The sequence below is a fragment of the Penaeus vannamei genome, chromosome 36 (assembly GCF_042767895.1).
Source record: "Penaeus vannamei isolate JL-2024 chromosome 36, ASM4276789v1, whole genome shotgun sequence".
NCBI lineage: Eukaryota > Metazoa > Arthropoda > Malacostraca > Decapoda > Penaeidae > Penaeus > Penaeus vannamei.
The window spans coordinates 15,227,171-15,239,470 of record NC_091584.1 but is presented as its reverse complement, the minus strand read 5'-3'; the positions used below and the strand labels follow the sequence as shown (position 1 = coordinate 15,239,470).

Below are 12,300 nucleotides of genomic sequence, written 5' to 3'. Positions count from 1 at the left end.
GAAAGTATAGGAGATAAAGGGTTAAGGACAAGCAAAGAGAGATAAAGTTTTATACTGACCTATAATATCCATGATACCTGGCCATATGGAACATGGTACATCTAGGAGATCTACTACAACTATTGCCAAAGCCTTTTCTTCCTGGATTGATTTTAGGATACTTGGATAAACATCTGGGGAGACTCGAACATTTAAAGCCATATTTCTGTGCTTTAGAAAATAACATCGTTGGCACACATGACTCCGCAGTTCTCCTTGATCAAGTCCTAGAAACAGTTCTTTTGGTATAAAACCTGGAACATATACAATATTAAGTATTTTGTTATACCTGTGCAGTGAAATACATACAAAATTCATCTGAAGTTAGCTAACAAAATTTATGACAATTGGGTATATGATATCCAGATAACATTTAAACTTTGGCCTTTAGTAGCCATACATTACCTGGAAGCGCTGGTTCTTGACAATGAAGATGTGCACCACATCCACCACATGGTACATCACTGACTGGTATGTTTATATCTGCAGTACCTGAATTCTTACTAATGTAATCTTTATCTCCACTACGTGATGTTCCTGTGATGCCACATTTATCCTGAATATCATATTGAATTGTAGCACTTCTATCTTCTGTCAATAAGCCTTGTTCATAGGCATGCATTCGGTATGCAATGTTTTCAGGCATTGTGGCGTTTTCAAGATTTAAATATGGATACCTGACTCCTGAGTAAACTGGATTTTCAAGAAAATCAATATTCTCAGTGTGTGAATATGGAAATGTTACTTCTGCTGAACTACTCTGGATATCATTCTGAGGTGTCTCACATCTTTGGTTTTCTCCTTTTGACATCAATCTTTCAATTATTAAAGGAACTGATTGGATTTTCAATTTCTGTTTTTCTCTAGCCTTAATTCTCTCCTCAATTTTTCTTCTTTTACCATAGGTATGCAAAATCTTATGACTAGAAATGTATGAACTGTATACTATACGCTTATCTCTGAGATATTCAACGAGCTCAGGAACACTTTCTTTTTCTGTGTTATTTTCATATTTCATATGAGAATATATCTTTCCATTCAGTGCTGAGTCTGACTTTATACTTCTTAAGGATGATCTGTGATCCAGACATTGCCTTAATAACATATACTTAAGAAAGGGATACCTTCCTGTTAGAGAAATATTTTTCCACAGAAACATCGTCTCCCAGTTACTTGATCAGAAGCGGTCTCTGAAAGGTAAAATAAATAAGCATCAAAGTTATTGCAACAATATATATATACATACATACTTACACACACACATAAATGAATAAATATTATATAAAGATATATATATATACATATATATATATTTTCATATAAATATATATATATAAATATATATATATATATATATATATATATATATATATATATATATATATATATATATATATATGAATATATATATATATGAAAATGTCTGTATATGTATATTTATTTTGTTATATTCTCTATATCTATATCTATATCTCTGAGATATTCAACGAGCTCAGGAGCACTTTCTTTTTCAGTGTTATTTTCATATTTCATATGAGAATATATGTTTCCATTCAGTGCTATATCTATATATACATACATACATATATACATACATACATACATACATACATACATATATACATACATACATACACACACACACACACACATACATACATACACATACGCATACGCATAGGCGCGCACACACACACACACACACACACACACACACACACACACACACACACACACACACACACACACACACACACACACACACATATATATATATATATATATATCTATATATGTATATATGTATATATATATGTATATATGTATATATATATGTATATATGTATATATGTATGTATTTATATATATATATATGTATATATATATATCTATATATATCTATATCTATATCTATATCTATATCTATATCTATATATATATATATATATATATATATATATATATATATATATATATATATATATATATATATATATGGGGGAAGATAAAAGACCACACAAAATTGGTTTCCATATCATCCCAACAACAACAACAGACATCAATAGTTTAGTTTTCATTACATAAAATAAAATGGAAAAAGAATAATTCTGGATAGCCTCATTTTGAGAGTCCATACGGTACCATTACAAAATAAAAGCAATAATCTTTTATATTATTGGTGATTTAGTGTTAATATCATCGAATATAATAATGACCATATATTAATATGACTACTTAGCCTATCTGACATACAGTTATGTTCTGTGTAATGTTCTTCATTTAAGCTAATATTGGTGAATGATTACTTCTAAATGCACTTAAAACAGACCAATAATTAACCCAATGCCACTGGGTAAAAAAGTTTGGCAAGTGGACGTGATAACGGGATTTTGGCGTGCATCGGCAGTTTCCTGTTTGCACCCAGCTCATTTGGTAGTTTGCAAGTGACATTTGGCACCTAAAACCTCATATTTTGCTTTGATTTATAAAAATATTATAAATTTGAAGGTTTACCTTCATTATAGGTGCTATTGCCTAAAATCTTTACCATTTAAATAAAGCTGCTACTATCGGAGTAAAACAAACTCCGTCAGACGAGCCAATGGTGTGTGAATGGTCTTGATACAATGCCATCCGTTTTTCAGTCCACAACAGCCATGGCATGTACATACATGCCACCCGGTGGCTGGTGGTTAATACAATCAATTATAATAATATTTTTATCAGAAACAATCACATGATAGTTGGATGGGTCAGCTGTTCAGCACAGGTGCATGCTAACATCAGATTACATGGGTCACAGTGTGGCAATTGACTGTTTGTATGTTATATCAATAGTTACTGATATGCCTATTTGTTAATTTTAACTTCGTAATTCATGTCTAGGCTAACATATAAACAGAAAGTTACATGCATCCCAAATACAAATCATGCAAAAGCTCACATTACTGAATTTTCAAATATTTTTCTCAGCTTTTTTTTTTTTCTTGTGTATTGTCATGTTTTACACAAATCTATTCATATCTGTTGCATAAACATAAGGTGGACTCATTCTGTATTATATACAAAGATGAAATGCTATTGGATACAGCACAACAAAGATAAAAACAGAAATATTTACCCTTCTTCTTTCTTTCAGTTTATGCGCCAAGGTCAAATAGGTTAAATAAATAAATGATTTTATTCATTTGGGAAAGTCCCTTTTATGGTTGAAACAAATAAATGTGCTAGACATCTAAAGTCATATAACACTACGGAAAAGTATTGTGGCGAAATGGGTAAATGAGTTAACAATTAGGATAAAGAGTGTTAAATGTTGAAGGTTATAATGTGTTATAGGATAGTATGATAGGAAAAAGGGCAAAGAGGGAGTGCAAATGAAGTAAATAGAAGATAAATAGAAGAAAGGGTTACAGGTATAGGACGAATGGATGAAACAGGTTGTATCTGTTATTGGGGAAGCTATAGTAACATTGCTTTAAGAAAAAAATGGTAAAAAGACCTATTATGAATAATCAACGGGTACTATGGGTAGAGATGGCTGTTAGAGAAGTTATAGGAGAAGAGTCTGGGGGATGAGATAAGGGGACTAGGGAAGAGGGTGAAGTATCTGGGAGAGCATCAAGATGGGAGGAATCCAGAGAAGAACACTGTTGCAACAGAAGGGATTCGCATGAATAGCCAGGTGGGAGGGGTAAGGAAAATGGAGAACAAAATATGAATGGAGCAGATGGAGGAGAGGATGGGGTGTGCTGGGAAAGAGTGGGAGGAAGAGTGGTAGGAGGAACTTGAGGAGGAGGAGGATGGATATCGACAAATACTTGGAATGTAGAGGAAATAGTAATAGAGAGATTGGAGGGTGGAAGAGGGAATGGAACATATTCTTGAGTCATTTCTAGGAATTTTTGGATGTATTCAAGAGTTTCTGGAAGGATGTAGGGTGGGGAGGTCTGGGAAACAAAGGGTCTCTTGTGAGGAGAAGAGGGGATAGATGTTCGAGGAGCAGAGGAAAAGGAGGGTGTACAAGAGGATGTGGTATGTAAAGATGGAGTGGAACAATTACTTTGTCTGATGCAATGTGTAAAGTGACAAGAAGGATGGGCTGTCATCGGAGAAGTGGTAGAGATTGGAATATCTGGCTTTAGACTGGAAAAGGAATTTGATTGAGGGAGAGAGGGAGTTGAGGTAGAATGGTTCAAGGTGGAGGGAGGAAATACTAGAGAGTGATGTAGTGACATCTTGTGAAGATGGATGGGGAGCCACCACAATTGGCACATGTACATAACTGAGCAGGGCAATCTGAACAGTCATGACCAGGCTGGGCACATTATGAGGAGTGGGCTGTGGAGTGACAGCAAGACACACCACTAATTATTAAACTTCACATGGTCTATGGAAGCTAATCTTGGCAATACTGGTGTAAGATTTACGCTGTCCTCTGCCAAGGAAATAATGTAGCATTATACTGCTACTGGTGTAAGATTTACGCTGTCCTCTGCCAAGGAAATAATGTAGCATTATACTGCTACTGCATCATAGTCAACAAGGCAGGCAAATAGGTTATTCTCAAAATCTAACCAGTTTGTCGCATTTACCGCGGACCGTTTCTATAATTATACCTTACTGCTGTAGCTAGCCTTGGTGGCTCTCTTAATAGTTTGACTTTAATTACATTTACAGGCTATTAAGTCTATCACCTAGGCTATACAGACCTTCCTCAAGATATATGAAGTACCAGTAGACCCAGGAGGAAGTCCTTTTCTTGTTTCATGTATGGGAAAAGTAGATAGCCCTGATATTCATTATGGTAAAATTGCTGCTTAATATTTTCAAAAAAGCCTATCAATGAAGTACTTCATGGTTCCTCTCCGGTGCCTGTAGCCCTTGGACATATGGCAATGTTTTGATTCTGCACGAGGATTTGCGTTCGGATCCCTGCCACAGGCTACCTAAGTCTTGACTTCAGTTTATAGATTTATATATAGTTTGGCTTGAAATCGTGTGATTTTGGTGTATTTTTTATTTTGATACATTTTGACATATTCAGGGTTGGATATTGACATTTTTGGTGAGCTTCATTATCATTTTTGAGTTATTAACCCATGTGATATCATGACCTATTTTCGCACTCCTCTTATTACTAAATATTTCAAAAAATATATTAATATATTAATAGAGTAGAATGACTAGTGACATAAAATTGGGTGACTTTGATAAGATTATATTGCGCATTTTCGGATTTGAGAAAGTATACCAAGTTGTTCATATTTATCATCAGTCGGATATAATATATTCTGGAGAACCATTAAAATATACAGAGTACCATATCTTTACATTAGATTGCAGGTAGAGAAGAATCTATTGCAAAACGTGAGTTCCATGTGGCTGTGAAGACTGCGCATCCCGCGAGTCACTTGTTTGTGTCATCCGCCATACTGGCTTGGCAGTAACTTCCGGCTCACGTTGTTTGTCTGGCTGTGTCACTCACTTTTTACTAGCTTAGTATAACAAAATGTCGGAGACGGACAGTGGGACAGCGGAGTGCTGGGAGGCGGCGGCAGATGACAACGGCGACAGTGTGGAGGCGGCGAGCTCGGCCATGACCACGACCCTCAACGTTAACGCCCCGGTCTTCATTCCCAACGTGAATGCCCCAGAGTTCGTCCCCAGTTTTATGAAGGACAACGCAGGACACACCCAGCCAGCGGCGCCAGGTAAACCAGGGTCTTGCGGGTTATCTTTGGGCACGGGACAGAGGCCGGTTAAAGGCGACACTTCGTGGAAGAAGGTAACAGCTGCTTGACTAACCCCTCGCGTTTCTCGGAATTTTTCAGAGAGCGCTCTCCGTTCTTGATTTTGGGGGAGGTAACTCTAATTCTAGTGTTATTGGGCATCACCTGGATTATGCCCACGAGCCACGATATCACGCCAAAAACTCTCCATAGCGGCAAATGTAGTTAAAGGTCTGGCAATCATGTGCCTAATTTCATCACATTGTGTGGTAGCTCGCGTGGAGGTCAAAGCCCTTATCAAGTGACACTAGCATATTTGTCAAAGAAGCAGTAGTGTGTACTATAAAGAAAGTTGTTTACTGCTTGCAGGGATTCAATGGCTTATACTTACCCATAAAAGGGTGTTCTCTAGGAACAGCATCCTGTAAGGTCCCAAAGTCTGTGAGCTTCCATGCAGCATTTTTGGGTATGAGTGAATAAAAAAAACAAACTAATATGAATATTCCCTCTTTCGTCTACTTACCAGATATAATGGTTTAGAAGTAACACAAACCTCCTTTGGTAATTGATGCAGCAGGAGAGGATGTGAAGAGAAGTAGGAAATGGCTGGATATACATTAGAGAAAAAAAAAGTAAATTAAATGAGCAACATGGTTAAGAGACTGATTCCTGACTTTGCGGTTAATTGACTGTTAGAACTATAAGATCTATCATAACAGCTGTGCTCTTTTGATTACTCTGGTATATTTGTTATTTTACTATTGTTGGTTTCTTTAATAGTTGTTAGAAGTAATCATAGCAGTGTTTTGTAATACAGGTAATTTCCTAGAACAACTTCGCATCCTAAAACCCAGCATACATGAATTTGGTTGGCATATGACAGCAATAGGTGGGTAGGGCATTAGATATCAGGAAATGACGGGGTCAAACCATGCATTTGTTAGTGTGCTATGCTAGAAAATCTCTTAGCAGTAATTCTTTACAGCACAGACGCACTTGTCAAAGAGCAATTCCCCAACTCCATGTTGCGAAATTTATTGTGTGAACCCATTCGTCCCGGGTGTCACATATATGAGACACCGGAAAAAATAAACTTTGCCGGGCTGCCCGCCAGTGTGATGCTGTCTCGGGGCTGTGCTCCGAGGCAGAAGTGGCGCGCGGCCGGGCGGGCGGACAGACTCCGGGGAAGCTCTGCCCGCCGATTTTGTAGCCGACCGGGTTTTTTTATTTTGGCTACAAAATGTACCCGGCGTGACTGGGTTAAGCTGCTGTGACTGGTGTACCCTACGGGCACTGCCTGATGCCCCTCAACATCCCCCAGAAAACATTTTTTGCAACGTCAGTATGCATAGTAAGATATAGCTAAAATTATGAAGTGCTAAGCGGACCTAGACTTTAGGCGCTGCATTCTGCTTTCCTTGATCTTTTTCCATTATATATGGCATTAATGTTTGTGTCTGCAGATTATTTCTTCTACAAATAACTACAACTTTTAGTCCTCTACTAAAATATCAGCTTCAGTTTCCCCTATATTAGTGCTTCCATACTGCAAAAATTAACCCTTCCACCTAAGCAGTCTCAACCCACTAACTCCTTGCCTGATATGCCAAATCTTTACCTCAACTGGTCACCAAGATAGGGTATGGACAGGTCCAAGTGATGCACCTCGTTTGCAATATTCTAACATAGCTGAGGTCGAGGTGGACATTACTGTACAAGCTATGGGAATTTCAGATGATTATTAATTCTGCCCATCATTTCCGCTATACCAAACATTAATGGGAGTTCGTTGGGTCAATATGGTTAACAGGGTAGTAGCTTACTGTCAGAACTGTATTGATATTAATCTGTAGGAAATTCACTGATATCAAATTTCTTGGCATCGTTTCATGTGCAAATGAATCGTTGATATCTGAGTACCATTTCCGTCGACAATTTTGATTTGTTTTTCCCAATAGCAGGGTAGGGCATGAGTTATATCAGGGAAATTATGGGGCAAAACAGGCTTAGATAAGAAGGATAGATAATCAAAATGTATGTAAATAGCAGTAAAAAAAACTAAAAAAATTGCCAATGAAACTGAAAGTTTATGCACTGATACATAAAAAAAAAAAAAAAAGGAATCCAACTCATCTTTCAGCTAAATCTATGGGATTTCACACCTTCCCCCCCCCCCCCCATTGTAACTCATAACCCAATCTTACCATTTAATTTGAGTTGCTGTCAAGGAGAACATTGATGGATGCTCTGCACCCTAACACCCCCTGGTACATATCTAACTGCGATGATTATTAAAGCCTATTTTTTCTTAGTTCCCAATGTATAGTCTAAAGAATAACCCAGAATTGACGCAACACTAAGAACTAAACGTTTCTCGCAGGCCTTCTATCACAGAATGGCCGGGAATCCTTCTATCAAAACTGGCGCCTGGAAATGCACATATGCAGATGCACAGAAGAATCTTTGGCCAGATTTTTGTATAAAACTGTTAAACAATTCGAAAACACACAAATGAGGATAATAACTTTATTATAGGCCATTGAAATCATAAATGTGGAACAGGAGACACAGATAATTAATAAAGATATCATTTAAGAGGAGCGTCGCAATACATGAACTATTTTTCATATCGTAATAATGAGTTCTGCTGTCAGTCCAGTGTTACTCTCGACGTGTAAACAAGATGATGTACTAGGTTAAAGTTGGGTTCTCACCTCTGTTCTTTTACTTACAGCACCTTTAGGAAGCATTTGCACAATATTGCTTTAGAAGAAAATTGTCTTGCTTTTTGTTATTCTATTTCACATATGTATTATTACCCAATTCCGCCACTACTTCATACTGCATATTGTCCGTTCATTAATAATAAATTTGATGAAACTCGATATATGATTGTGTTTTCTAAAATTTGCAGAATTTGCAAGGTCTTGCCTGCATTACAAAACTTATCAAATTTGACATTGATGAACCCCTCTCATCATTTCCTAACTAGAGACAGGAAAGTGGTCAGTCAAAATAATGAATATGTACAACATTAATATTGGAAACTCCCATAACTTGTACAGTAACTGGAATGGTGAGTAATGTTGATTATTTTTTCAGTCAAGGTAACCAGGCCTTCCTGGACAATATTTTTATCATCAGATCTATTCTTGTGTGATGAGAACGAATTTGATGATCATTTCCATGGCAATCACAGCTGACAAGCTTGATCTGATAGTCCCAAAGGCAGGAGGGGGTATGAAGTATATGGGAAATTACAGGGGAAAACGAGTTGAAATAAGAAAATAGAAAAAAATGCGTAAAACTAGTATAAGAAAAGCTTTAAATCGGCAAGTGAAACTCCATGAATGAACATTCATACAATACAGTCTTTATTGACCTAGGCAAGGCGTAGTAATGCATGAACTATCCCCTGGATGTCTGTGGGAATTATACTATATATTCTATATAATCACTTGCCTAAGCAACTAGAAATGGATGGGGGATATAACTTTGCTATCTCAAATAAAGTTTCCATGTTTTTTTTGGTATTAATTTCTGGAAATTATTTATTAAAAACCACGTACTTTTGAATAGTAAAGCATAAACCAAACTTTGATTTGGTTTCTTTCTTTGTCTTCTGCATAATCGTTATATTTTTTTATAAATGACACTGAATCATTGGAATACTAAGAATAAGGCATTTCTTACTGGCGCCCCCCAATCCTGTGCTTCTTGTTGTGGTTGCCTTAGGAGACAGGGATTGAGTGTAGGGAATTACCTCTACCTTGGATCTCGGTCCTTGCTTCAATTAATATTGTATGGTCTTTTCTTTTTTTCCTATTTCTTCTCTTCATTCCTATTAGCACTTACTAAGGTGGGAGAGAAGTGCTTAAATGATGTGTAAAAACTGCATGAAAAAGGCTGAAAATTAGTTTGTCAACCACTACAGACATGACCACCATCTTTGAAAAATTAAAGGCAGACATGTCAACTTTCAGAAAAGTCGAAGGGTGTCCAACCAATCTTTTGATAAAATTTATGGTCATAATGTCATTAAAAGCCCCTAGCATTCCCCTAGCCAGGGAGCTCTGCTCATTGAACCTATGGTCATTAAACAAAATGTCCTAACTCAATACTCATCTTAAGGGGACTGTCCCTGGCGGTGGGGGGGGGGGGGGTCGGGTATTTTGAGTTGGAGTGGTCGCAAATGAGTTAGTCAGTTTCATATTCGTATATGAGTGTAGAATTACCCACTTGAATATGAACTTCTGAATAAAAAATTTGGGCAAATCGCGAAGCCAGAACCCCCGAGTCTAATTGCCTCTGTGTAAGTGATCTTCATCTTTCCACACACTTGCTTTACAGGAGCTAAAATGAGGCATTGTATAATGACATTACCTATTCAATTGGATCACATGAAGATAAAGTGTCTTATCATAACAGTTTTTTCCCAAGGTGAAAGATGTATGATATGAAAAACGAAGGAAAATAAGAAATCCTTATGCAACTTTTCAAATTTCTTTCCCATAAAATAAAGTAGATATTACTCGTTTTTGTCATATTCACACAAGTATGCTTAGTGTTTGATGATAATACATGAGCAGTTACTAGTCAGTATCTCTAAAAATAAACTTGTAATGAATAGATGTTTACACGGGCTGGGCGCTCGCCTGCCTCAATGGTCGTCTCGGAGGGACCCAAATGAGAGTTCCAAGCATCGCCACCACTTTAGACTTTTTTGATTGCAATAATTTTATGTATGCACTTTCATGTGACATTAATAATCGACAAAACATCATGTCATCGTAAATCCTATTTACGAAAAAAACAAATGTAAAGAAAGAGTATGATATAATTTATTAGTGTAGACTTCTATAATCGGCCTACAAATATCTGATACTTATTGCTACATCACATGATGAAGTATCCATGAGAAACAAATATAAGCGATTTGTATTTCAAAATATTTTTGATATATCAACGTTTTCTGAACGGTCATTTCTAAAAAACGAGAAACTATTCATTGTCCCTCCATAACAAGTACTATGCTAGTGACTAAACGTTTATTGCTTGTTTTGAGGCAGAATCACGTGGTTAGACGATGTGGAAGAAGAGTAGACTAGAATAAAAAAATAAGTAAATAAAATGAATAATTATGGATCTAACGGTATGTTTATATTTAGACATAAGCACGTGCACAAACATGTACCTTTACAATAATTTACATGTGTATGCACATGTAAAACGAATGTATACACAAGAAAACATTAATAAAAAATATAACTGTCATGTTTTGGGTCTGGATTTGCCCCTTTACATAGGATTCATTTGTTTGTTTCTATAATTCGGAGACTAATGATTGTCTTTATCTAACAAAGTGTGTTTAAAAGAGAAATGATAATAGTTTCTACAGTGATGAAATGCTAAAACCCAGAGCTACAGTTGATTCCTTGCCCCAGAGTTTTTATCCGAATAAAATCTTTGGAAACCTTGTGAAAATGCGCTGACAACTTAGTATTGGAATTTTTACATTTTGCTCTCTTTTCATACAATTTTTTTGGGGGGAAAAAAAGTGAAAATGATTTTTCTTTACATTTTTTTTCTGAGGAAACTAAATTGAATTTCCAAAAAAAAAGGATATTAAAATACATCAAATATCCAAAAATCAAGAATATCTATAAGACCCTTCTTTCTTTCTTTCTCTTTCTTTCATAGAAATATTTATCAATATGACCCCCAACCCCATAATTCCACCCCTTCCCCATTTAGGGACACACTCTTTAACCTAACACTATGGCATATATTCCCTACCCAGGGCATGAAGTGTATCAGAAATTATAGGGTAAATCAGAGAACAAAAATATATAAAAATATCATGAAAGTAACTGAAAATTAGTTTGCAAAATTCTACAGACATCCAGCCTAACATAGCACTATGGCATATATTCCCTAGATTGTAGACTTCACTCCCTGGACCCCTGTGGTATTATATGCGCCTAGCCAGGACCGAAATATCACTTTGACAAGGGTGTAGTAATACATAATAGGCATATTGCAGTAATGAGTCAGTGTAAACAAGATATGTCCAAGTTCTTTGCTAACCCATTTACAATGGGTGTCCCATATTTAAGAAACCAGGAAAAATAAACATTGCTGGGCGTCCCACCAGTGTGACATTGGATCGGAGCTTGCAATCTGAATATGTTGCGGGCCACAGTCCTGCGCGCTGATTTTGTAGCGCCTGGCATTAGTGGGTTAATGTTTACATTTTCTTTAAGTTCATTTTCTATATGATTTTCTGTTAATCCATTTTCTTTAAATTCCAATTATTATTTTGTTATCCATAATATAACATGTTTCTCTGTACCTTTCTTTTCCTGATTTTGTTTATACATTATAATTTGGTCCTCGGTCTATTTTTTTTTCTTCGTTTTTCTTTTCATTAACTTTATTCATTTGTAACAATCAAACTACTTTAATTCCACTTTAAAAGAATTGTCTGGGCATGAATGTTTTCAGGCACCAGGTTTCTCAGTAGGATCCT

The 12,300-nt window shown here is 36.3% G+C and overlaps 2 protein-coding genes across 2 annotated transcripts in view; one reads left to right on the top strand and one right to left on the bottom strand.

The window, feature by feature from the left end:
• Fpps (Farnesyl pyrophosphate synthase) overlaps nucleotides 1–12,300 on the top strand; it is a gene marked incomplete in the record, with an annotated part of 344,394 nt that overhangs the window by 184,165 nt on the left and 147,929 nt on the right.
• On the bottom strand, nucleotides 60–5,008 carry LOC113812828 (nitric oxide-associated protein 1; the record flags this gene model as incomplete). Its single annotated transcript, XM_070114624.1, is given in 3 exon segments — nucleotides 60–293; nucleotides 445–1,229; nucleotides 4,752–5,008. Coding segments are annotated over 2 exon segments (988 nt in total), but the record flags the coding sequence as incomplete, so codon positions are not given.